At 36.3% G+C, this 25,505-nt stretch overlaps 1 protein-coding gene across 5 annotated transcripts in view; it reads left to right on the plus strand.

The window, feature by feature from the left end:
• ARHGEF12 (Rho guanine nucleotide exchange factor 12) overlaps positions 1 to 25,505 on the plus strand; it is a 143,092-nt gene that overhangs the window by 12,074 nt on the left and 105,513 nt on the right. Inside the window, exon 1 of one of the 5 annotated variants that reach the window (XM_044258058.1) lies at positions 5,027 to 5,045. The exons of the other annotated variants lie outside the window; for them this stretch is intronic. Coding sequence (XP_044113993.1) covers positions 5,035 to 5,045 — 11 coding nt within the window. The 5' untranslated portion in view covers positions 5,027 to 5,034. Of the gene's footprint in view, positions 1 to 5,026; positions 5,046 to 25,505 lie in introns of those variants that run through there. 5 annotated transcript variants of the gene reach the window in all.

The raw sequence follows: 25,505 nt of genomic DNA on the forward strand, positions 1-25,505 counted from the left end.
TAAAATCTGATCTATGTGTGTAAGTAAAATGATTTTTGAATTCACATGTATTTGCTGCTGCTACTGTGACAGTGTTTTCTCCTTACTGTGATAGTATTGCTTATCCTTTATATTTCAAATTGTAGATTGTTTTTAGAATTAAGATACATTTGGAAGTGAGGAATAGACAAAAGAGAGACAGTTATTTCAATTCAGACTGAAACAGTAACCCTTCTAGTTGCTAAACTGGTAAGAATTGCTAAGGCTTGGCAGTAGATGTTCAAATCTGCCTTTGATTACTCAGGATTTGTCCAGTTCTGTCTTTACATCATTATGTCATTTGTTTATTCATTTATTCGGTAAATAAGGAATGCCAGCTCTGCACGTATTGGTAAAGTTACTTTGAGCTCTTGCTACCTGCTGATTTATATTTAACATTTAAGAAATTTACCTGTAAGAGTGATATCCGTTGATTCATGCTGAAGATTAAGGTGAGAAGTCATGTGTATTTTGGGGAAATAGTGGTATGGAGTTATCAGTAATGAAATTTAATCTTATTTTCCAAATTAAATTGTTCTGTCTCATCCTATTATGTTTCCTTTTTATTTTCCAGTTTAATTATATTTGGTAAGTTACCTAAACTAAAGTGAAAAGGGCAATGTTTTCAGTTGAAATTTAAGAAGCTTTAGGTGTTCATTGCTTTTAAAAAGAAGAAATCACATTTTATTTATTAGGTATTGCTTTAGTCACTATTTGAAGGAGAACCTTTCTACTAATTAGCTACTTCTTTGAAGGTATTGGCAACCTGTTGTTAAGCCTATACTTTGTACCTCCAGTGGTAAATATGTTGATTGGATCAAAGATTCTGGAAACTACAATAGTTTGTTTAGCAAGCCCGATGACTTGTTGCACCAGCTTTTTATACTTCAGAAGGTGGAAAGATGACTGGGCCAAAAGTAACACTTTAAGGTAAAGGAAATTTAGTCTTATAAAGAAATTCGGGATGTAAAAAAGGATTTCATGTTTATTGAGTACATATTAAGTGCTAGGCACTGTCCCAGGAACTTTCTGTGCATCATCTTTTAAAATCTTTTAGCTGTGTAAATTAGATATTGTTCTTAGGTTAAAACAGAGAAAAATGAGGCTTTAAGACATTCACTGACTTGCATAAGGTCCCCATGGTTTCTAAGCAGAAGAGTTGGGATTATAATTCCAATGCTCATTTTCTTTTGGTCTTCTGGTCTCAGGCTTACCTATACTGAATAAATTGGCTCATCTGGATCAGTCAGTTGATCTTTTGAATCACTTGGATAAAGCTCAGAAAGTAGATTTTTGTCTTTCAACAACACCATTAAAGTGTTGTCTTACATTATAATTTTATAACTATATTTTATTCTTTCTATTTTTAATCACCTATTTACTTACTCCCTTTTCCAGATTTCTGACATGGGGAATTTTGTCTCATTTCCTCTAAAGAATGGCTACATTGTGTTATGGTTTCTTATTCTTTGCTTTAAATATACACAACCTCTGTAAACACTGGACTCTTTTGAAGCCTAATATACATTGCTTATAGATCATTTTCCATTATAACTATTCTAAAGTTCTTTTAAGAAGTTTAAGGCCCATCTAAAACAAGTTTTGTGAGATTGTTTTGTTTTGTTTTGTTTTTGTATTGTGGGCACACAGAGTAGTAAGGAAGGACTTAAAGAATTGTTATACTGAGTATCTAAGAGGAAGAAAAGGCAAAAACAAATGATTTTAATGCTAGGTGATCAGACCTTTGTGAAATATAAATGATTTAGGTATATTACATTTAAGTTTTTCCTAAGCTAGAGTCTTTGTTTGGTTAAGTGGCAGCAGAGATAATATTTTCTCTTTGAAGACTTCTTGTTATAGTAATGATCTTCCCTTTATATTTTATCATTCAGTTTATCTTTTATACCACTTAAAGAAATATGTAAATATCCCTTTTATTTTAAAGCTCTAGATTTATCTTCTGAGCCATAAAACTTACTTTTTCATTTTTTTTTCTCTGTAAAGACTTTTTGTTGTTACTAAAATTCTACGGCATGAATCATTTTAGTTCAGTCACTTTTTATGCCTTAACATTGGAAGGAAAATTTGCCTAAGAGATATGTAAGTGTATTTTCTAACCTAATCTTTTTAAAGTTTTTTTTTTTTTTTTTTGCATTTTCTTAGTAACCTCAGAATCTAGAACAGAGATAGGCAGATAGTTGATCTTAAAAAGAAGCCTACAGACTAAATTTTTTATTGAATAAGTACTGCTTCTAGGTAGAGAAAGAGTAGGAAATTACAATTTGAGAATTTTATTACTAGGTTTAAAACCCACAGAGAGGATGCATGCAAAAAAGCAATGCCCTTTGAAGCATTCTTATGGATGTGGAGACTTTTCTAACCCTTAGGGAGATCTACAGACATCCGCTATGCTCAGTTCTGGGAAGCTGCTTTTTCCCATGCTTGGAGCCTCCCTGTGGGGTAAAGGTCTGTTAATTTTGCATAAATATTTACCATATCTCATTTTAGCTAGCATTGCTTCCTCACACTGCTAGCAATAAGGAAACCTTTGCTTATCCAGCTTGAAAAGTTTACTGTTCTCAATATGACTAGTCTGGAGTATGTTCCGTTATTTTCTGAGGGTTGCTGAAGTTAAAAAATCAGATTGGAAAAAATAACAAGGAGTTAAATAACCAATTCATAGTCTGTACATAATCTGGTTATTATAGAAATATTTGCCCACCCTTATTTTTTTTGTATTTAAAAATGAGAAGGTTATCACACAACAGTGTAATTCACTTCTGTCTTGGCACATCTTACAGGTCAAATTATTGCCACTTTCTTATATGTATTTGTATAATGCTAGTAATAGTTTACATCTACATTTATTACACTTTTACAACTGTTTCCTAACAGTAACATACAGTTCTTGTTTACCAACCATCATTCTAAATGTTTTGTAGGTATTACATTTCATACATATAACAACATCACTAGGCAGTTAGCATTCCCATTTTACAGATGAGGAGAAACTTAGATTCAGAGACATTCATTGACCAGTCTAGTATTTCCCAGGTAGTACATTTTTGAAGCCAGCTTTCTAATCTAGGTCTTTTGACTCTTGGTTCATTGTATTTGCTACTGCACATAATTTGGGGTACCTATCATTTTCATGAAGTTAGTATCCAAACACAAATAGAAAGTATAAAATTCAAATATAAGAAGTTTCAGCCAAAGAAGGTTACTTTCTTATTATATAATTTACAGCAACAGCTTCTAAATTGTGTTCCAGAGAACATCAAGAACAAAAACAAAATTTGTATTTCTTTAATAGAAATATAATTTTTTATTTTGCTATATTGTCTTTTGATCCCTACATTGTCTCAGGCACTCAAGGCAAAAGATAGAATACAAAATGGAATGACTGTGTCATCCCCAAACTTTTGTTATTTACAAAAGGTCCAATCTATTTTATTAGTCAAAAGCAGTCCAATATTTGCAATTTCATATGATTTATCCTGGGAGCTTTATCAGTATGAATACATCTTAGATCTTGTCATTGTTTGGAAGGAGTCTTCTTTCAAATTTTTGTGTTTTTCTATTTCTTACCTTCTCTTCCTTCTCTCTCATGCCCTTTTGCATTCCTGTTTTCCTTCATTGTCATCACCAGGCTTCTCATCTCTCCTGTTTGATGCCATCTAGAACCTCTCCTGTTCCTCAGTCATTTATTTCTAGTTGAGTCTTTTTGCCATTCCCTGCACTTTCCTGACCCCATAGTAGACACACAGTAGACTCTCTAGATTATCTATCATTTTTCTTTAGAGTGGCTTAGCAAAAATTACTTCAAAGATGATACCTTCTATTTTGACCTTTCTCACTGTTTCTTTACCTACCTCAGAGGTAGTAACCCAACCATTAATCCCTCCATCCAGAATATATTTATTGAGTAAAAGTTATGTAATAGGTAATATTTTTTACATATAATAATTTATACATCTTATTTAACTTAATTTTTGTAACGACTCTATGAAGTAATGGATTTTGTTGTAAAATGTCCATTTGACAGGGTAAGAAACAAACTCAGAGAGTTTAAGTGGAATGCCTAGTGAGTGGGAAAACTGGGATTTTAGTCTGAATTGGTCTATCTTTGCAACCTATTTTCTTAAATACAATTGCTGTACTACCAGGTACAGTCAGCATTTCATACCAGTAGTGTGAAAAGGGAAGGTGGTGAAAATGAGGACTTTTCTGGCTTGGTTGTGGGTGTTGGTACAGTTTGCCAAGATGGGAAATATAAAAAGGAGAGGGCACAATTTTGTTTTGTTTTATTATTTTTGTTCGGTTGATTGGATAGATGAAAGGAAGGTTAGACGAAAGACTGAGAAGAGAACAGATCAAGTAAGCGGCAGATTTTTGTTTAACGTACTATAGTTGTTGTCTAAAGGTTATCCCAAATCAGTACATATACTTGCACTATCCAACATGATGCCTTTAAGACACATGTGTTCATTTAAATTTAAATTAGTTGAAATTAGGTAAAATTGAAGATGTAATTCTTCAGTCACACTAACCACATTTGCGTGTTCAGTAGCCACATGTAGTCAGTGGGTACTGTGTTGGACATTAGACATAGAACATTTTAATCAGGGGCCCTGGGTGGCTCAGTCAGTTAAGCCTCCAGCTCTTGGTTTCCACTCAGGTTGTGATCTCAGGATTGTGAGATCAAGCCCCATGTCAGCTCCATGCTCAGCACAGAGTCTGCCTGTCCCTCTTTCTCTGCTCTTTCCCCCTGCTCACTCTTTCTCTCAAATAAAATCTTTTTTAAAAAAGGAACATTTTAATCATTGCAGAAAATGCTGTTGGACACTGCTGCTAAACATTTATTACCTCATACTGTTTGCTGTGTTCAAGTCTAGGAGCAACTTAGCTGGGTGGTTCTGCTTTGAGGTCTCTAATGAGCTTGTAGTCAAGATGTCGGCTACTGAAGCAAAGGCTTGAATGGAGTTGGGGCATCTGCTTCCAAGGTGACTCACTCACATGCTGGGCAGGTGAGTGCTGGTTGTTAGTTGGAGGCCTCAGTTCCTCCTGAGGCAGACTTTTTTTCCATAAGGAATTTTGAGCAGTCAGAAGTCACACTGTCATTTTTGTACTAGTGGGTAATACTGATCAGTTCCATTCAATGTGGGGAAGGACCTATACAGAGCGTGAATTCCAGGAGGCAGGAGTCACTGGGGGACATCTTAGAGGCTGACCACCATAGGAACCTATGGAATATCCAGGAGTAAATGGCTCATGGGTGACATACGTGTCATCTATATAGAGGTGAGGGCTTGGCTGCTGCTATTGTGTTTGTGATGGTAATTAAAGTAATTTGAATAGGTGAGTTCAAAAGAATTGAGATTCCATGGGAAGGATGGCCAAAATGACATCTTGGGGGAGGAGGGACGTGCTCTCAAAGGCTATTAAGAAATGGCTACAGAGAATCAAGGCAGTGATTACAGAGGAGTAGGAGGAGTACCAGGAGAGCACTATATATACAAAGGAAACTTCAGGAAGGGATAAAAGTTGGAAGTAATATGTAATTAGCCTTACTAAATGATACAAAGTAGTCGAGAAAAACATAGGAGAGTTATTCTTCCAAAAATTATGTATTAAATAACTATACAAAGAACCAGAAAAAGATATGTAGAGAGTAAGATAAAGTTTCTAATAACTTACAGAGGCATACCTCTGAGATACTGTGAGTTCAGTTCCGGATCACTGCAGTAAAGTAAATATCATAATAAAGCAAGTCAAATGAAATTTTTTGGTTTTCCAGTACATATAAAAGTTATGTTTGCAGCATACTGTACTCTGGTAAGGGTGCAGTTGAATTATATCTTAAAAAAAAAAAAAGGTATGTACCTTAACTGAAAATACTTAGTTCTAGAAAGTGCTAACCATCATCTGAGCTTTCAGCAAGCCCTAATCACTGATCACAGATCAGTATAACAAATATAATAATAATGAAAAAGTTTGAAATATTGTGAGAATTACCAAACTGTGACACAGAGACATGAAGTAAACAAATGTTGTTGGAAAAATGTTACCAATAGACTTGCTTGATGCAGGGTTACCACAGACCTTCAATTTGTGAAAAATGCAGTATATGCAGAGTGCTATAAAATGAGGTATTACTGTAATTCAGTCTGAGACCATGGTTAACCGAAGTTTTCTTGGAGGAAGGTAATATGTTTTTGAAAAACCTCTTCAAAAGGTAAGGATGTTTAGGTGTGGGTGTGTGTGGAAGTGGTGGTGGTGGTGATATGGATAATAGAATGGACATTTGAGACAAAGTATGTTTTTTTATGTGGAATATTGCTAGAACATGAGATTTGTGATGAAGCAAATTGGTGGAGAAAAGAGACTGGAAGGGTAATTAGAGTGGTCTTAAATGCATGATAGGGAACTCGCCTTTTTATCTTGTAGGCTCTTTTTTTCTATACTTAAATTATTTGGATACTACATTAATAATTTGTCATAGTCTTATAATCACTGAACTATCAGTTACTTGTTTTTTTAAAAACAATATCACGTTTTATTTTTTATTTTGCTTATAATTTTAACATGCATTGTTGTAATATGTTTCTTAACATTGCTTTTTAGGTTGAAAATCCATTCCCAAAAGAAAGTTTATTTTTATTTATTTATTTATTTTTTTAAGATTTTATTTATTTATTTGACAGAGAGAGATTACAAGTAGGCAGAGAGGCAGGCAGAGAGAGAGAGGAGGAAGCAGGCTCCCTGCTGAGCAGAGAGCCCGATGCGGGACTCGATCCCAGGACCCTGAGATCATGACCTGAGCCGAAGGCAGCGGCTTAACCCACTGAGCCACCCAGGCGCCCCAGAAAGTTTATTTCTTATTATAAATAGAAAATCTGTATTTTGTCACTTATAGAAGGCAACAGGAGAAAATTATGCACTATTATTAAATTTTTAAAAACTGAAAATGAAATATGTAGTGCATCCTTTGATTTACAGATAGGTCTGCCTCAAAAATCAGTTCCTTGGTCAGAAAACTGGTTGTAGTCAACAGTGAAGGGATATTTGTTTGGGCATTGCTTGGTGTATAGCTAAGATGAGACTTAAGAGCATCAGGACAGATGGGTTGTTAAAATTTTGATGTTAATAAATACCGAGAAGCCCAACTCTCAAGTATTTGTAGTTGGAAAGGTCAGAAGCTAGCTAATGGACAACTTTGATCAGCAGTTATATACTAATAAATATTAGGTCTTTTGTTCCAAAAAAATCAACTAAAGGAATTTTTAGAAATCTCTTCTGAATGTGTCAAGTTATTTATTAGGTGATGTTTATGAATTGGAAAAAGGGGTTCCTCATCTACTTTTTGCTGCCACTCAGTTTGGGGAAATTCTTGTGAAAAAATATCAGCTCTTTCAGGGATCTTTTATAACATTCAGAATATTTTCAGTAGTTTTTCAGAGGAGTCCTCAAGTGGTCCTTTCAGAGAAGAAGAAAAATCCAGCTCACATATCTTGTGATTCTAGTTTTGCAGTTGTTCTCTTTTTTTTTTTCTACATGGAATACTTAAATTTGTCAGCATCAATTTAAGTTGTTCACATGAGCAGATATATTTGTCAAGATGTGCTTATTTGCAGAGCTTGTCTCAGTCACGCATATGATCTCACAAATTGAAGATTTCTTCCAAAATATTTGAAATTCTTCCTGCATCTTAAATGGATGTGTGAAGACATTTCCACTCTTTGTGCCAGACTATACATAGTTCCAGTTTTGAAGTTAAGATAGGAAATACGCTCATAAGATTTTTAATGAATGTTTTCGAGCTGTAATGCTGACAGAAACCATGCACATAACTGTGTTAGAGATGCCGCAAAAGTGCCCAGGAAGAGTATCATTCCTGATGTTAAGATACAGTTTTGAATGTCTCAGCGTGGCTGGTTACAGTTAACGAACTGTGGGAGGAAACGTGGTAAAGATGGGTGGTCATTTAGGAATTCATGAAGTCCTGTAACATCCAAGGTAGCTAAGCATGATCAAGTCATGTGCGACGAATGTATTTAGGAAGAAGAGAGGAGAAGCAATAGTTCAATCTCTTGGTCAACTTCAGTCTAAGGGACTCACTCCATTTCCTCTGTAGAGCATGGTTTCTATGTGTAGTGGGTTACATGCTTATGTGCAGGAGGCCACTTCATAGTATGTCTGAATACTTCTGCTTCCATTTGAACTGCATAATCCCAACCTGTTGTACTTGTATTGGAATTAGTTTAGTTAAATATTATGAAAACCAATGAAATATGAGCATAAAAAAGAAAGGCATTTCTGTGACAACTGAGTTGTGTGCACTTTGGAAATGCAAGTAGAGACCCGTCACTAAAGAAATTGCTGTCCTATTAGATGTGACTGAAAAATAACTCTTAGCTATTTGGGGAAAAAGTAGAGTCTAGTGATCTAGTGAGTATTTTTAGTTTCTTGCTCCACTGTAAGGAAACTGAAACAGGAAATAAATCATGGCTGAGGTATTTTAGTACAGTTTATACAAGAAAGATAATAGGGCACTCCAATCAACACATCCTTAGTTAAGGAAAAGGCCTTGATCCTACATTTAAAAATTGGTAAATAAATGCACACTTATGTATTTTATTTTAAGAATTTTTTTTTTTTAATTTTAAGAATTTTTATTTATTTATTTGACACAGAGAGAGAGAGAGAGAGATCACAAGTAGGCAGAGAGGCCAGGCGGAGGCTGGGTGGGGGGGGCAAGCTCCCTGTTGAGCAGAGAGCCTGATGCCGGGGCTCGATCCCAGGACCCTGAGATCATGATCTGAGCCCAAGGCAGAGGCTTAACCCACTGAGTCACCCAGTTGCTACTACACTTACCTATTTTAAATTGAAATGAAGCTTCAGGTATATATGAGTGTTGTTTTTTGTTTTGTTTTGTTTTGTTTAACACTTCCTTACTTTAACTGCTCTTTTCCATTTAATAACCAATCACTAGTACCAGTGAATTGAATAGGATAGTTTTTACTCTATGGCTAAAGGCATGTCATGACTTCAGGAGATTTGAAGAGAAGGAAACATCTGAATGCTTCTTTTTCAGTTGTTAGTGTTCCTACTTTCAAGAATGCTTTGTTTGCATTTCACTTTTACTTTTTTAAAATTTAATTATAGTTTGTATTTTTTTGTCTACTGCTGCCTTACATTTGTGGCAAATAATATTGACTTTTTATTTATAATAGCGAAATAAAGCTTCTTCTGAAATGAAAGCAATAGTGCTTAAAAGAAAACATTAAGTAACTAATAATTCAGGGGTTATATGACTGGCAGATCAGCAAGGCAGTATCAAAGTGTGGGAAACAGTAGTCTACAGGTTAAAGCCAAGTTCCTTAACGTGCACTTCAGACCATCATGATAAGGCCTTTGTCTGACTTTTCCAGTGACCTGTCTTACCACTTTCAGTTACCCAGACAGACGTCATGTTGGTCAGCATAGGGACAGCCTCGGCTCAAGAATTGAGCCCAGACCGGATCCAGAAGTTAGATAGTCGGGAGGGAATTTGATAGCTCCAAGGACAATGCTTTGGATGGAGAAATCATGGAACTGATTTTTCTAGCTTTGCTGAGCTTGTCTGCCTGATTCGCTTTTGTGTCCCATACCTAGAAGGCAGTATGCAGCAAATATTTGAATAGATGTTTGTGAATAAACAAGTAAACCCAAAGTAAGAGTTTCAGTATTCTATAGCAGAAGGCATAATCTTGAGTACCAAGCAGAAAATTTCAGAAAAATCTCTGAGCCCATGCCTTGCTGTGTCAGAAACTTTATCTTTTTTCTTTCTTTCTTTGTTTAGTTGTGATTTAAACAAATAGGTCATGCCAGGGAGGACTGTGGTAAAGCAGTGTTTTTTATACTCTGCAATTGAGCATATAAATGGGCTTTAAACTTTATAGAAGATAATTTGGCAATATAGCTCAAAGGCCTAAGAAATATTTAAACCTTTTGATTTAGTAGTGCTGATTTTGGTATATATCTCAAGACATAAAAGGAAATGAAGCTTTTGTTGTCAATTTTTATGCAGAGATGTCAACCCCATCATTATCTGAAGTAGGGGCGAGGGGAGGAGGACCCAGTCTAAGTCTGGTGCTCTCAGGCGGTAGAGCTAGAAATCCTAATGGCAAAAACTGTCAGGACACCATTGTTACTGTAGGACATTTAATAGAATATTATATATTTAAGAACCGAAGACATTTTCAAGTAAATTTTAATGGGAGAGCGTTCATGGCATGTGAAAAGTAGGAGATAAAACTTCAAATATAATGCCAATCATGTTTTTAAAACATGTATAGTGTTTAAAATTTAATATGTAGACTTCTAGGTCATGTACTAATTTTTAAAATGTTTCTGGGTTGTGAGATTATGGATGATTTTTGTTTTACTTTTTATATTTATCTGTATTTTCCAGGCTTTCAGTGATGAATATGTATTGCTTTTGTAATTAGAAATGTTTTATTTTTAAGTGAAAACTTGACCTAGTTTTTATTTCTTTGATTTTTATTTTAATGAAAAACTGAGGTAGTCATCTGAAAGATAGTTAGAGGGAAGTAATTATTATTATTAATTTTTTAAAGTAAGTTCTAGGCCCAGTGTGGGCCTTGAACTCATGACCCCAAGATCAGGAATCACATGCTGTACCGACTGAGCCAGCCAGGCACCTGAGTGGGAAATAAATCTTTTTTTTTTTTTTTTTTTTTTAAAGATTTTATTTATTTATTTGAGAGAGAGCACGAGAGAGGAGAAAGTCAGAGAGCGAAGCAGACTCCCCATGGAGCTGGGAGCCTGATGTGGGACTCGATCCCGGGACTCCAGGATCACGCCCTGAGCCGAAGGCAGTCGTCCAACCAACTGCGCCACCCAGGCGTCCCGGGAAATAAATCTTGAGGTTAGGAATGCAGTTGGGAGGCCTCTGTGGGGGACAGAAGTTCCCGCAAGGGGGCACTGGTGATAGGGCTGTGGAAGAGTATGGTGACCCATAAGATAGAGGGAGTAAAGGAAGATGGAGGCTCTAGGAAGCCCCTGTCGTTGGATGTTTAATGTAAATATAAAGAATTTGAGATGGAAGTTTGGCTCTTAAAAAATGTATTCTTATTTGGGAACGTATAGATTTCATGTTAACAACTTCAGGTTCTGTTTTCTTTTCTTTTCAAGATTTTATTTGAGAGAGAGAGAGCACGCGCGCACGAGAGAGAGGGCACAAGCAGGGTGGGAGGGGCAGAGGGAAAGAGAGAAGCAAACTGCCTTCTGAGTGGGGCTGGATCCCAGGACCTGGAGATCATGACCTGAGCTGCAGGCAGATGCTTAACTGACTGAGCCACCCACGGACCAGATTCTGTTTTCTTTATACTTATTTAAATCTTCTATGTTGTTGAAGATCCTATTTCCAATTTGTTAAGGTTAAGAACAGATACATAATAGGACTATGAAGATAATACGTTTCTGACATCTGTCACCCTGTGGATTGCCAGTCAGTGGACCTGGTTGTCCTGACAGGTGTTAGCTGACTTGCTTGCTAATGTATGCATCACTCTTGAAACTATAATCTTAGTGAAAAAGGACACCTCCCAAGTAAGGAAGGATAATTTTTAGGTCAAAGTGGGGAAATTATGTGTACCCCTGGCAGCATTTCCACCAACAACAAAAGAAGCAGGAAGAAACCTGCCAACTATTCCTCCATTGCCAAGACTATGGAAAAAGGGTCAGTTAAAAACAAAACAGTATCTTTCATGATGACTCCAAATTTAATTTAAATTTAAACGTATCTGGGGGCGCCTGGGTAGCTTAGTCAGTTGGGCATCCGCCTCTTGGTTTTGGCTCAGGTCATGATCCGAGGGTCATGGGATCGAGCCCCGTGTTGGGCTCCGCACTCAGCACACAGTCTGCTTGAGATTCTCGCCTTCTCCCTTCGCTCCTCACCCGGCTCCTGCTCTCTCACTAGCCCTCTCACTTTCTCTCAAATAATAAATTAAATCCTTAAACTTAAATGTATCTGCTTCAGGAGAGTTACATTAGATTTCTTTTTTAAAAAATTTTTCATGCTGCTATGAGCAACAAAATAACACAGTGCGTGCTCTTGTGTATCAAATATGAGGTTCCTTATTTTTCCACAAAAGTATTAGCTAATCTCTTCCCTTTTCTGACTGTGAGCAGCAGGTAGATTAATTGGACCACAGTCTGACTCCCAAATCCTGACTCCAGTTACCTAATTCTAAACTTACCTATCTTCCTTTCTTGGAAGTCCCACGATAACGTATATTCCATATAGGCGGATAGAAACAAATAGAAAAGAAGAAAATCTTAGCTGGGTACTATTACATTATGGCAAAGTGGAGTTGGTAGTTTTAGGAAGCTTCATTGCTTCTCACTTGCAGTAGTTTGACTGCGCCTCATTCTTTTGCACAAGTGGGAATCCCACATGGGAAAGAAAGAATATATGGCTGATCTGCAATTCTGCTATTCACATCTCAGAACCGTTGTGATATATGAATACTTTTGAGACCTTTTTTGTAGTTTGGGGGTGGAAATATGTCAGTGGGAATTGTCTAAGAATTATAGAGGAGCACAGAAAGATTATTTCTGTTGTTTACATGCTGCTAATAATTTTAAAAAATGTGTTGGAATACTTTTTAAATGATAAAATAAGATGCAAAGGTTGCATTGTGGAATAGAGAAGAAAACTTCGGTGGAAAGTGCAACTTAAGATAGTATCTTTTATTTGAAAGCATTTTTATAGAAGAGAATCAGCATTTGTTTATTACCTGGTGCATCCTAAGTACTGGGCTACATACACACTTACATCATTTAATCCTCACAACATTACTATAAAGCAAGTCCTTGGTTTAATCATTTGTGAGGAAATCGAGGTCCATTGACGTTCAGTAAGCTTCTCAGGGTCACCACCCAAAGCATTGAATGGCTGTGCCAGATTTTGACCTCAGTCTGACTGGTACCTGAACCCGTGTGTTTTCCTACCTATGTTTCCCTTTTTGAAAAGTTTTATAATAAATATCATCTGGCTTCCAACATTTATAATACAAAAGTGTTATTCTTTAGCTGCTGAAAAAGTAGAATTGGTTTTGTCCTTGGTTTCTGGCTATTTTCATGATAGCGGTGTGATCTTAGATGGTGACTAATGACTACAGAAGTGTACACACAAATCTTCTGTTTTTAGTTGAAAAGTTACAATAAATTTCAGAGATAAGGGACAGCTATTTCGGAACTGGTGCTTGCTGATAAGTTTTAGAGACTTTGAAGTCAGTGACCTGGTGGTAGAAGTCCCTTTAAATATTACATTGATCATTTTATAGGGATTAGCTGGACTGATGCAATTTTAACAAAAGTAGGGTTTTGGAGGAATATAAGAATATTCTTTTCAGGAGTTAATTCTAAATTTAAAAAAGGAAAAAAACCTATGCTTTCTCAGTGTTATTAAATAGAAGCCTCAATTAGCTTTAACATCTGATTCTATTAGTTTCTTTTCCTCTCATTTTACTTCATTGTGAAATATGTCAAGCATAAGACAAAAAAAAAAGAATATAATGAATATACACGCACCTCCCACCTAGCATCATCATTTTGGGGGGAAGGGGAAGAACTAAAATTACAGGTAAGGTTGTGTACTTTTCCCTAATCTTACTCTCTTCTCTTTCTCTGTGGAAGTAGTAGATTTGGTGTTTGTTGCTCTTATGCATGTTTTTATGCTTTTTCTATATAGCTAGTACATCTTCACACATTATAGAGCTTTGAGGGGCATTTTTTTTAACTTCATAAAAATTGAATTCATGTTGAATATATTTTGCAACTGGTGTTTTTAGTTATTAAAATATGATTATGGTATGAGATAGAGATTGTTTTACTTTTCCTTATAGGTAACCAGGTGTCTTGCCCCTTTTGTATAGTCTGTTTTTCCCCCCATTGATTTGCTGTGCTAAATTTGTCACTATATCATGTTTCCATATTTTTTGTGTTTGTCTCTTAGCTTTTTGTTTTGTTCCACTAGTTTGACTGTTTTTTGTTTTTTGTATTTTTCCAGTTTCAGAGGTAGAATTTAGTGACTCATCAGTTGAATATAACACCCAGTGCTCATTCCATCAAGTGCCCTCCTTAAGGCCCATCACCCAGTTACCCCATCCCCCGACCCAGTAACCCTCAGTTCACTGATTTGACTCTTTCTCTACCAACACCAAACTGTCCAAATTACTTGAGGGTATAAGTAGAGTAAGTCTCCTTACCCAGTTCTATTTTCAAAATTTTCATTGCTAATCTTGGCTTTTTCTTCTCCCATAAAATTTTGGGATCAGCTTGTCAGGTTTCATCAAAAGCCTCTCTGGATTTTTTTATTGTAGTTGTATTCTTCAGCTAAATTTAGGGGAAATGAACAACTTCATGTTATCATCTTCCTGTACATGAACAGTTATTTCTTTAGAAATTTCAGGTCTTCTTTTGTGTTCTTTAATAATAATTTGTAATGGGGCACCTGGGTGGCTCAGTGGGTTAGGCCTCTGCCTTCGGCTCAGGGCATGATCTCAGGGTCCTGGGATCGAGCCCTGCATTGGGCTCTCTGCTTGGTGGGGAGCCTGCTTCCCCCTCTCTCTGCCTGCCTCCTCGTGATCTCTCTCTCTTTCAAATAAATAAAATCTTAAAACATAATAATAATAATTTGTAATTTTATTTATTTCTTTTTTTAAAGATTTAGTTATTTGACATAGAGAGAGACATGGTGAGAGAGGGAACACAAGCAGGAGGAGTGGGAGAGGGAGAAGCAGGTTTCCCACTGAGCAGTGAGCCCGATGCAGGGCTCCATCCAGGACCCTGGGATCATGACATGAGTCGAAGTCAGATGCTTAATGACCAAGCCACCAGGAACCCCAGTAATTTGTAATTTTATTCATAGAGGTCTCAAAACAGTTTTTGTTAAGTTTAATTCCTAGAGCCTTTATGATTTTTTACTACTGTTATGAAGGTCAATTAATCTCCCTCTTTTTCTTCCCTCCCCTCCCCTTCTTTCCTCCTTCTTTGCTCCTTTCTTTCGCCCTTCCTTTTTTTTCTTTTCTCCCTGGCACCTCCCATTCCTGTCTCCTTTCTTCTGTCCTTCCTTCATCATCTAATACTTTAATTTTATGTTGTCTTGGCTGAAAGCCCTGTTTAAGGTGGTGTGGTATAGAGAAAAACATATGGGCATCAGAATTGCTCGAAATGAATCCCAGCTTTGTCCCTCAAAGATATATTAACATGTCAACTTTTCTGTTGTGTTATTTGAGCCTACCTCTCCTAATCTGTATAGGGAGTTTCATACTTTCACATTGTCTACCTTACAGGTTCAAATGAGATTAGATAATTTTTCCCAATTAAAAACTTGAGTTTTGCGAAAAAGAGTGATTTCTTTTTTTTTCTTTTTTCTTTTTTTTTTTTTAAATTTAAAGAATGAGCAGGAGGAGGAGCAGAGGAAGAAGGAGAAGCAGACTTCCCGCTGAACAGGGAGCCAGACATGGGGTTTGATCCCAGGGCCCTGAGATCATGACCTGAGCCAAAGTCAGAGGCTTAACAGACTGAGCCACCCAGGTCCCCCCAAAAAAGAGTGATTTCTAATTGAGAAGGAGTCCATTTTCCAAAATCAGACTATAGGTATTTATTAAAAGTAATACTATTGGGGCGCCTGGGTAGCTCAGTGGGTTAAGCCTCTGCCGTCGGTTCAGGTCATGATCTCAGGGTCCTGGGATCTAGCCCTGCGTTGGGCTCTCTGCTTAGCAGGGAGCCTGCCACCTACTTGCCACCCCCACCCCCGCCTGCCTCTCTGCCTACTTGTGATCTCTGTCAAATAAATAGATATAAATTTTTTTAAAAGAGTAATTCTATCAAAGAAAAATACCTTGAATACATAAACTTATTTTAACTTTTAAAAATTATTATTTATTTATTTATTTTAAAGTAGCTCCACACCCAGTGTGGAGCCCAACCTAGGGCTTGAACTCATGACCCTGAGATCAGACCCGAGAGCTGAGATCAAGAGTCAGACGCTTAACAACTGAGCCATCCAGGCACCCCTAAAAACTGTTTTTAATGCTTGTACCCTATATCACATCCCAGAAGGAGGTGAAGTGGTTTATAGTAAAGAACACACATGTACACACAGATGCAGACAGTTCCCAATTAAAGACATTAACAAGTGTTTACAGTGATGGAAGTGCAAATATGACAGTTATGAGGGTTGATATGGCCATTGTGGGTAAGCCTCTCCCTTTTCAGGATGCTGTGGGTTAAAAATTTAAAAAAAAAATTGGAGACACTTAACTATAGAGAACAAACGGAGGGTTGCTGGAGGGGAGATGGGTGGAGGATGGGGTAACTGGGTAATGGGCATTAAGGAGGGCCTGTGATGTAATAAGCACTGGGTGTTGTCTGCGACTGTTGATGACACACTAAGTTCTTTCCCCATATAATGTATTATACAATAATATATATATTAATAAATACATAAATATATTGTATATTATATAGATAGTATTATATATCTATATATTTATATTTTTACTATGTTATAGTTACTATATTTATATTTACTATATATTAACATATATAAATCAATATATAATTATGTATATAAATATATAGTATCTATATAATATATATTATTATATAATACATTATATGTTAACTAGCTTGAATTTAAATAAAACAAAATCAGGATGCTGTGGAAAAAATATATATGATTTGGCTCTTGGTGGGTGTATTTCCTCCTTTGTAACAAGTCAGATTTTTATTATTTGTCATTAACTTCATAAAAAATTATTATTCACATAGATTTCAAGACAAAAATGGGTTGTGTCTCCTGCAACAGTTTTAATAAGTTATGAGCAACTTTTTAAATGTCTTTTCTAATGACCTCTAACAATAACCTGAAGGGATGAGATGAACTCACTAAAACTATCCTTTGCATAGACTAAGCTACTGTTGCTTGGATATTTTATAATTCATAAGGCACAAATTTGGATTAAAATATAGAAAAGTGGTGCTCTAAACATTTTTATGTTACCTTCATACTTTTGAATATTGGAATTTTTGGTGGCATCCTGAAAGCCACTAAAGCTTTTAAGAGAACTCTAGATACTTAGTAGTAACTACAAAGTAACCACTACTGCAGTAAAAATGCCTTGTAAATTACAAAAGATTCTAAATTACCTCATTATTTAAGCAGTCACCATTAGAAGTACTATCTGGGCTTCAGTAGAACTGTTTACTGGTCTGATCTGCTGATAATGTTTTCTTTTGTATTCAGGAAGTAAAATTCTCATATATTCTAATAGAGATAGCATGTTTAACATGGGCTTGATATTATTTAATGCCGCTGAATTACATTTCTTTGTGCTTCACTACACACTATGTCATATACCAGCCCAGTACAGAGTTCTTTCTGGCAGAACTTTGCCCCAGTGTGTTAACTAATCAGTTTGCTTTGCAGGGTTCAATGTGCTGTCAGATACAGCTTGATCTTCCTAGGCAAGTGAGCAATATATAGTATAGGAATCCTTTCTTGGTAACTCCTTGCATTTGAAAGATTTCTTTATGGGAAACTGAAGTTTGTTTCTTAGAGATAGGACAGGGTCTCAATTTTTGTTTTCCCCCACAAAATTTTCTAAGTTTTGATAGAATTTTCAATCAGGTATGTCTGTTTTCAAATTCTGTCTCTACCGTTTGTTAGCTGAGTGACCTTAAAATTACTTGGCTTCTCTGACTTAGCTTTTGTCTCTTTATCTATATTATCCACTATAATATCCACTTCAAGGGATTTTGAACAATATTTTTTAAAATTATTAAATTGTCAGTGATTGGTAAGTTTTTGTTGAGGGGGGAATCTAGCTGAGATACCTACCTCTAGAATTAAAAACAAATGCAGACACAAACAAAAGGCTCTTCAGGGTGAAACTAGTCCAAACCTTTTTTTTTTTTCTGTAGAAGTATATGTAAAGTACACATTTATGTGATTTTATAATGTAAAATTTTAGACATACATTAAGTTAGAATAGTATAATGAACCTTCACATGCGTGTTAGCAGCTTCAGTACTAAAATTAAAGTTTTGTTTTTTTAAAATTTGTTTATTTATTTGAGAGGTGGGGCAGAGGCAGAGGGAGAGGGAGAGAGAAACCCAAGTCCACTCCATGATGAGTGACGAGTGCCTGATACAGGCCAGATCCCATGACCCTGAGATCGTGACCTGAGCTGAAACCAAGAGTTGGACGCCCAACTGACTGCACCACCCAGGTGCTCCTAAACCTATAGTTTAATCTTTTTCAACCATGGAAGATGATATAAAGTGACGGGTTCCTGCTCTTCACCCATTTGCTTAATCTCATTTACCAGATGTAGCAACCATTAAGTTGCTTTACACAAATGAAATTGTACTTACTGTTTTGTAACTTGAAGTGTTCATTTAGCAATATACTTTTAAAATATGTTTTATTTCTGTGTGACTGCCTATGCTTTGTGGCTGTACCATATTTTATTATATAGCTATATAATAATTTCTTTAGTAATGATAGGTGGTAAGACTTTAGGTGGTTTTTTTCCCCTTTCTATGTTTCTTTTCCATATTCTTTTCAATGAACAACTATTTCATTGATAGTGATGAAAATTAATTTGAGAACATACTTAAAATATGAAAAATATATTTTTATGGTTAGCCATAGTCAAATGTTTTCCTTTTATTATGCTGTCATTAACCACCACCTCCTGCATGTCTCCTGTGTCCTTCTCTGATGATCATTTCAGAGTGTAACCTTTTTTCAGTGTAGGAGAGATGCTTTGGCTTTTAGATATGCTTTTTCTCATAAAAATGAACTGCATGGTTAGAACTTAAAAAAAAAAAAAGTCTGTAACCGTTCTGCAATTTTGACATTGCTGGCATATTTTTTCCTTGAGTAAAGAAGAAACATTCACTCCTTTTTATTTAAATCACCCATAAAGAATAGGGAGGTACTTCTGGAGATAAAGTTGGGATTGTTGTGTACAGCTAAATATGTATGTGAGTGTTAGGATACTTGATAAAAACAGCTTTATTGAACTACTGCGCATTTCTAGCTGATTTTTCTGCTCAGCTCCAAAGGTACAACATGGGATGCCTGGGTGGCTCAGTTGGTTAAGCCTCCAATTCTTGATTTCAGCTCAGGTCATGATCTCAAGGTTGTGAGATCGAGCCCTCCATCAGGCTCCAAGCACAGCATGGAGTCTGCATGGACTCTGCTCCTACCCCTGCCCTTTGTCAAATAAATAAATAAAATCTTAAAAAAAAAAAATACAACATAGCAGAAATTACTTTCCCAAAATGCAAAGTTAACCTTGTGAATTTTGGTATGACAATCAGTTTGTATGTAGTTGCAAATTTAGAAAAAAAAAAAAAAAGGATTTTTTAAAACACATTTCTCTTGGGATAGTGAAGATTTTATAGATGGCTTTAGCAAAGAATATGCTTTTAAGAATAACTGATTACATTGAATCATACAGACTAGTGACTCAAGTCACTAATAAAGCTCTATTAAGTTAAATCTACATACAAAGCACAGATATTGCAGACTGAAATTTCAAACATTTTTGGATATCTGTCCTCCATTGAGGGCACATAAATAATTTGCTTTTACCCAACCAAATCTTTTTCAGATTTGTAAAGGAAACGAAAGAGATTGGTATTTCACTTTAGTTTCCCAATGATGATTAAGAATGAAAAGATAAATGAGTCAAGGGGCTGAGAGAGAAGCCTTCCTTTAAACTCAAATGAGCATTTTCAAGATGACCCTCTCTGTTTCTCCTCCCCCCATTGTTAGCCACTGTATTTCTCAGATTTTAAGCAAAATTAGTCTCCTCATCATGGAAACTGTGAACATTCATTAACAACTGGGTTTCACTTTGAAATTTATACAGCAAACACCAAAGAATGAATTGTTGTTATAATCCACGGGAGTCTTGAGATTGACGTCAAAACACCAGTACAGCTGTGTAAGCAGTGGGAAGAGTATTTTTAACATCCCTGTTAGATCATCTTTTGACCTTTCTTTTTATGATTTCTCTTGTTCCACTAAGTAGTTAAAAGAGAGAGAGAGAGGAAAGAAAAGCTTTATAACATAATTTCCTACGCAAGCTGTACTGATGTTCTTTAATACCTGTACAATCTTTTTTTTTTCTTGATTCTCTTCCTCTGCTTATCTTTCCTTTCCTTTTCCTGTGGTGGTCTAAGTTCTGCTGCTGGTGATTGCCTTTTTTTTGTTGGTAGTGGAGGGAGGACAAGTGTTTTTTTAGCAGTTTATTTTATAGAACGGGTTTAGATTTACAGAAAAATTAAAAAGCTAGTGCAGAGAGGAACATGTACTTTATATTTGCATACAGATTGTCCTATTATTAGTGTATTACATTAGTATGGTACTTCTGGTAAAATTAATGACTGAGTTTTAATACATTATTATTCATTAGGTCCAAAGTTTATTCTGATTTCCGTAGTTGTCCTTATTCCCTATTTCCTTTTTCTGTTCTAGGATCCCATGCAGGATACCACATTTCATTTAGTTGTCATGTCTCCCTGGGCTCCACTTGGCGTGACGGTTTCTTAGACTTAACCTTGTTTTTGGGAATCTTGAAAGTTTTTTTTTTTTTTTTTTTAAGATTATTTATTTATTTATTTGACAGAGAGAGATCACAGGTAGGTAGAGAGGCTGGCAGAGAGAGAGAGAGAATCAGGCTCCCCGCCGAGCAGAGAGCCCGACGCGGGACTCGATCCCAGGACCCCGAGACCATGACCTGAGCCGAAGGCAGCGGCTCAACCAACTGAGCCACCCAGGCACCCCAGGAATCTTGAAAGTTTTGAGGAATACTGGTCAGGTGGTTTATAGTATGTCTCCCCATTGAACTGTGTCTGTTTTCCTCATGACTAGACTGGAGTTCTGAGTCGTTGGAAGGATGATCACAGAAGTATAGTGCATACTATACATCATATGAAGGGTAGTACTGTCAACACAGTTTATGACTGTTGATGCCTTTGATCACCTGGCCAAAGTAGGGTTCATCAGGTTTCTTTGCTGTAGAGTGTTGTAGTGTTCTGATAAGAATATCCTAGTTAGCTGAATTGCTTTGTTAATTGCTTAGGCTTTAAGTATTGAAGTAAGTCATCATATTGATATAGTGCTCATCAAGATGTTAAATATTTTTATAGATAACATGTCCAGAGCTAAGAATTAAATTTTTAAAACACTAAGCCTTTCAAGTTTTATTTTTGAAATGGATTTATTTTTCTGTGGAATTCTAAAGATTTTATGTTTAAAGCAACAACTTAAGTTTTATATTTTAGGTAGGGAGTTAGAGAAATTAGTCAGTTTATTAGCTATTTAAATTATGGACTTAGGGACACCTGGGTGGCTCAGTCAGTTAAATGTCTTTTCTTGGTTTAGGCTCAATTCGTGATCTCAGAGTCCTGAGATCAAGCTCTACAGTGGGCTCCGCACTCTGCTTGTCCTTCTCCCTCCCCCTCTCGCTCCCCCACTAAAGTGTGTGCAAGGGCACATGCTATCATGCATACTTTCTCTCTCAAATAAATAAATAAATTCTGGACTTAACACTATTTTTTTTATCTTTAAAAAAATTAACTTACTTTGGGCTGCCTGGGTGGCTCAGTGGGTTGAGCCTCTCCCTTTGGCTCAGGTCATGATTTCAGGGTCCTGGGATCGAGCCCTGCATCAGGCTCTCTGCTCAGCAGGGAACCTGCTTCCCGCTTTTTCTTTGCCTGCTGCTCTGCCTACTTGTGATTTCTCTTTCTCTCTCTCTCTGTCAAATAAATAAATAAATAAAATCTTTTTAAAAAATTAACTTACTTTGAGCTACAACTTACCTTTGATAAAGTTCACTCATTTTCATTGTGTATTTTGAAGAGCTTTGACAGTTTTTAATTAACACATCCGTAACTAAGATGCAGAACATCTCCATCACCCCAAAAAGCTCTCTCCTGCATCTTGTCATTTAGTTTTCTACAACCATTGATCTGGTTTCTGTCACAAGAGTTTTTGTCTTTTCTAGAATGTCATGTAAGTGCTTCATACAGTGTATGTAATCTTTTTATGCCTGTCTTATTTAATGTTTTTTTGATTCATCCAAGTTGTTGCATGTTGTGGTAGTTTCTTTTTCTTGCCTTCATATTCCATTGTCTGAATATGTCAGAGTTTCTTTATCTACTTATCTATTGATGGACATTTGAATTGTTTTCAGTTTGGGCTATTTTGAATAAATCTGAACATTGGCACTTGTGTTTTTATGTGATTTACATTTTCATTTCTCTTTGGTAAAAACCTTGAAGTAGGATTGCTAAGCTATGTAAGTATAAGAAACTGCTGAACTATGTTTTCCAAAGTAACTATCATTTTGCGTTCTCACTAGCAAGGTAGGAGAGTTTCATTTGCCCCACATCCTCGTCAGCACTTGGTATTAACAGTCTTTTAAATTTTAATCATTTTCGTGAGTTGAATAGCCATGTCATTGTATTTTTTTAAATTTGCATTTCTTTTCTTAATGATACTGAGGACTTTTCATGTGCTTTTTGATGTTTTCTTTTGTGAAGTGTCTGTTCAAATCTTTTAAAAATTGGCTTGTCTTCTTACTATTGAAGTGTAAATTAAGAGTCCTTTATCAGGTATGTGTTTTGAAAATATTTCTCCCAGTTTGTGGCTTGTCTTTTTATTTCCTTAACAATGTCTTTCAAAGAATAGATGTTTTAAATTTTGATTAAGTTCAATTTGTCAACTACTTCTGTTAAAAAAAAACAAACAAACTATAGAGTTACTGCCTTTTGGGTCCTACCTGAAAAATCTTTTTTTTTTTAAAGATTTTATTTAGGGCGCCTGGGTGGCTCAGTGGTTTAAGCCTCTGCCTTCAGCTCGGGTCGTGATCTCGGGGTCCTGGGATCGAGCCCCGTATCGGGCTCTCTGCTCGGCGGGGATCCTGCTTCCCCCTCTCTCTCTGCCTGCCTCTCTGCCTACTTGTGATCTCTCTCTCTCTATCAAATAAATAAATAAAAATCTTTAAAAAAAAAGATTTTATTTATTTATTTGACAGGGAGAGACACAGCAAGAGAGAGAGCACAGGCAGAGGGAGTGAGAGAGGGAGAAGCAGGCTTCCCACTGAGCAGGGAGCCTGATGTGGGACTCCATCCTAGGACCGTGGGATTATGACCTGAGCCAAAGAGCTGAAGGCAGATGCTTAACAACTGAGCGATTCAGGCTCCCCACCTCCACCTGAAAAATCTTGACCCAACTCAAAGTTGCAAGAATTTTCTCCTAATTTTTACTAAATTTTACTCCCATGATATATATCAAGTTAACATTTATATATGGTGTGGGGTAAGGATTAAAGGGGTGTGTGTGTGTGTGTGTGTGTGTGTTTTGGCATATGCTCCAGTGCTATTTATAGAAAAGACTATTCTTTTCCTGTTGGATTATCTTGGCATTTGTGCTAAAAACTCCCATCAGTCCTCTACATATGTGTCTATTTATGCTCTTTCTATATTTTGTTCTTCTAATCAATATTCCTGTCCTTGTATCTTGAGTAATGCAGCTTTATCTTGAAAGAAGATAGTGTAAGCCTTCTACTTTTGTTGTTTTCTGAAAAAATTGTCTTGGCTTTTCTAGGTCCTTTGTGTTGAATGGATCTGAATTTGGGAATCAGCATGTCAGGTTTTTTTCTTTTTTTTTAATGCTTCGATTTTTGAAGATGACTGTGTTGAATGTAAGTCAGGGTTAGGAGAATCAGTGTCCTAACAATATGGGTCTTCTGATTCATGAGCATAATCTCATTCTTCATGTATCGAAGTCTTTTATTTCTGTCAAAAAATTCTGCAGTTTTCAGTGTATACGTCTTGCATAGTTTAATTCAGCTCCATATGTTTGTGCGTTTTGAGGTTATTATAAATGATAATTAAAAATTAATTGTTGGGGTGCCTGGGTGGCTCAGTCATTGAGTGTCTGCCTTCTGCTCAGGTCATAATCCCTGGGTCCTGGGATTGAGCCCCACATGGAGCTCCCTTCTCAGCGGGGAAGCCTGCTTCTCCCTCTCCCACTCTCCTTGCTTGTGCTCCCTCTCTCACTTTGTCTCTGTCAAATAAGTAAATAAAATCTTAAAAAAATTTTTTAAATTAATTGTTAATTTGTTGCTAGTAGATAGAAATATAATTGCCTTTTTATTTTTTAAAGATTTATTTATTTATTTATTTGACAGACAGAGATCATAAGTAACCAGAGAGGCAGGCAGAGAGAGAGGAGGGAGCGGGCTCCCTGTCGAGTAGAAAGCCTGATGCGGGGCTTGATCCCAGGATCCTGGGATCATGACATGAGCCGAAGGCAGAGGCTTTAAACCACTGAGCCACCCAGGCACCCCAATATAATTGCTTTTTGTATATTAATTGTGTGCACTGTTTTTTTGCTAAACTTACTCTGTTTTTTTAAAATACAGATTTCTTTGGATTTTTTTTTTTTTTAAGATTACTTATTTTAGAGAGAGAGAGAAAGAAGGCATAAGCAGGGTAGGGTCAGAGGGAGAGGGAGAAGCAGACTCTCCACTGAGCAGGGAGTCTGGTGCAGGGCTCTATCCCAGGACCCTAGGGTCATGACCTGAGTTGAAGGGAGCCACTTAATCGACTGAGCCACCCAGGCACCCTGATTTCTTTGGATCTTTTACATGATGATCATGTCATGTGTGGTTAAAGACAATTATATTTTTTCTTTTCAGTCTGTAAGCTTTTTATATATTTATTGTCTTATCTCTGTGGCTAACATGTTAAATTGAAATTGTGAACATAGACATGTAGACATCCCTGCCTTGTTCTTAGTTGTGGAGGGAAGGCATTTAATTTGTTACCATTAAGTGTGATGTTAGATGGTTGTTTTTTAGATGCCTTTTATCAGTTTGGGGAAGTTGTCTTCTATCTTAGTTTGTGAGATATTTTATCATTAACAGGTGTTGAATTTTTAAAAAAATCTTCAGCAAGTAGTGAGATGATCATATGGTTGTTGTCTTTTTAGACTGGCATTACGGTGAATTACAGTGAATTTTGAATGTTGAGCCAATCATGCATTCCTGGGATAAACCCCATTTGGTCATGATGTATTATTCATTCTGTATATTGATAGATTTGGCTTACTAATATTTTGATGAAGATTTTTACATCTATGTTCATGATACTGGTTTTCATTTTCTTGTAATATCATTGCCTTGTTTTGATATTGAGTGTAATGTTGGCCTCAGAGAATGAATTAGGAAATGTCATGTGTTTTCAGAAAGAGTGTATGTAGGATGTTATTATCTCTTCCTTTAAATGTTTGTGCCAGTCACTGGTGTAGTCGTCTGAGCCTGGAGTTTTATTTGTGGGAATTTAAAAAAATATTTTATTTATTTGACAGAGAGAGAGAGAGATCACAA

The sequence above is a fragment of the Neovison vison genome, chromosome 7 (assembly GCF_020171115.1).
Source record: "Neovison vison isolate M4711 chromosome 7, ASM_NN_V1, whole genome shotgun sequence".
Classification (NCBI taxonomy): domain Eukaryota; kingdom Metazoa; phylum Chordata; class Mammalia; order Carnivora; family Mustelidae; genus Neogale; species Neogale vison.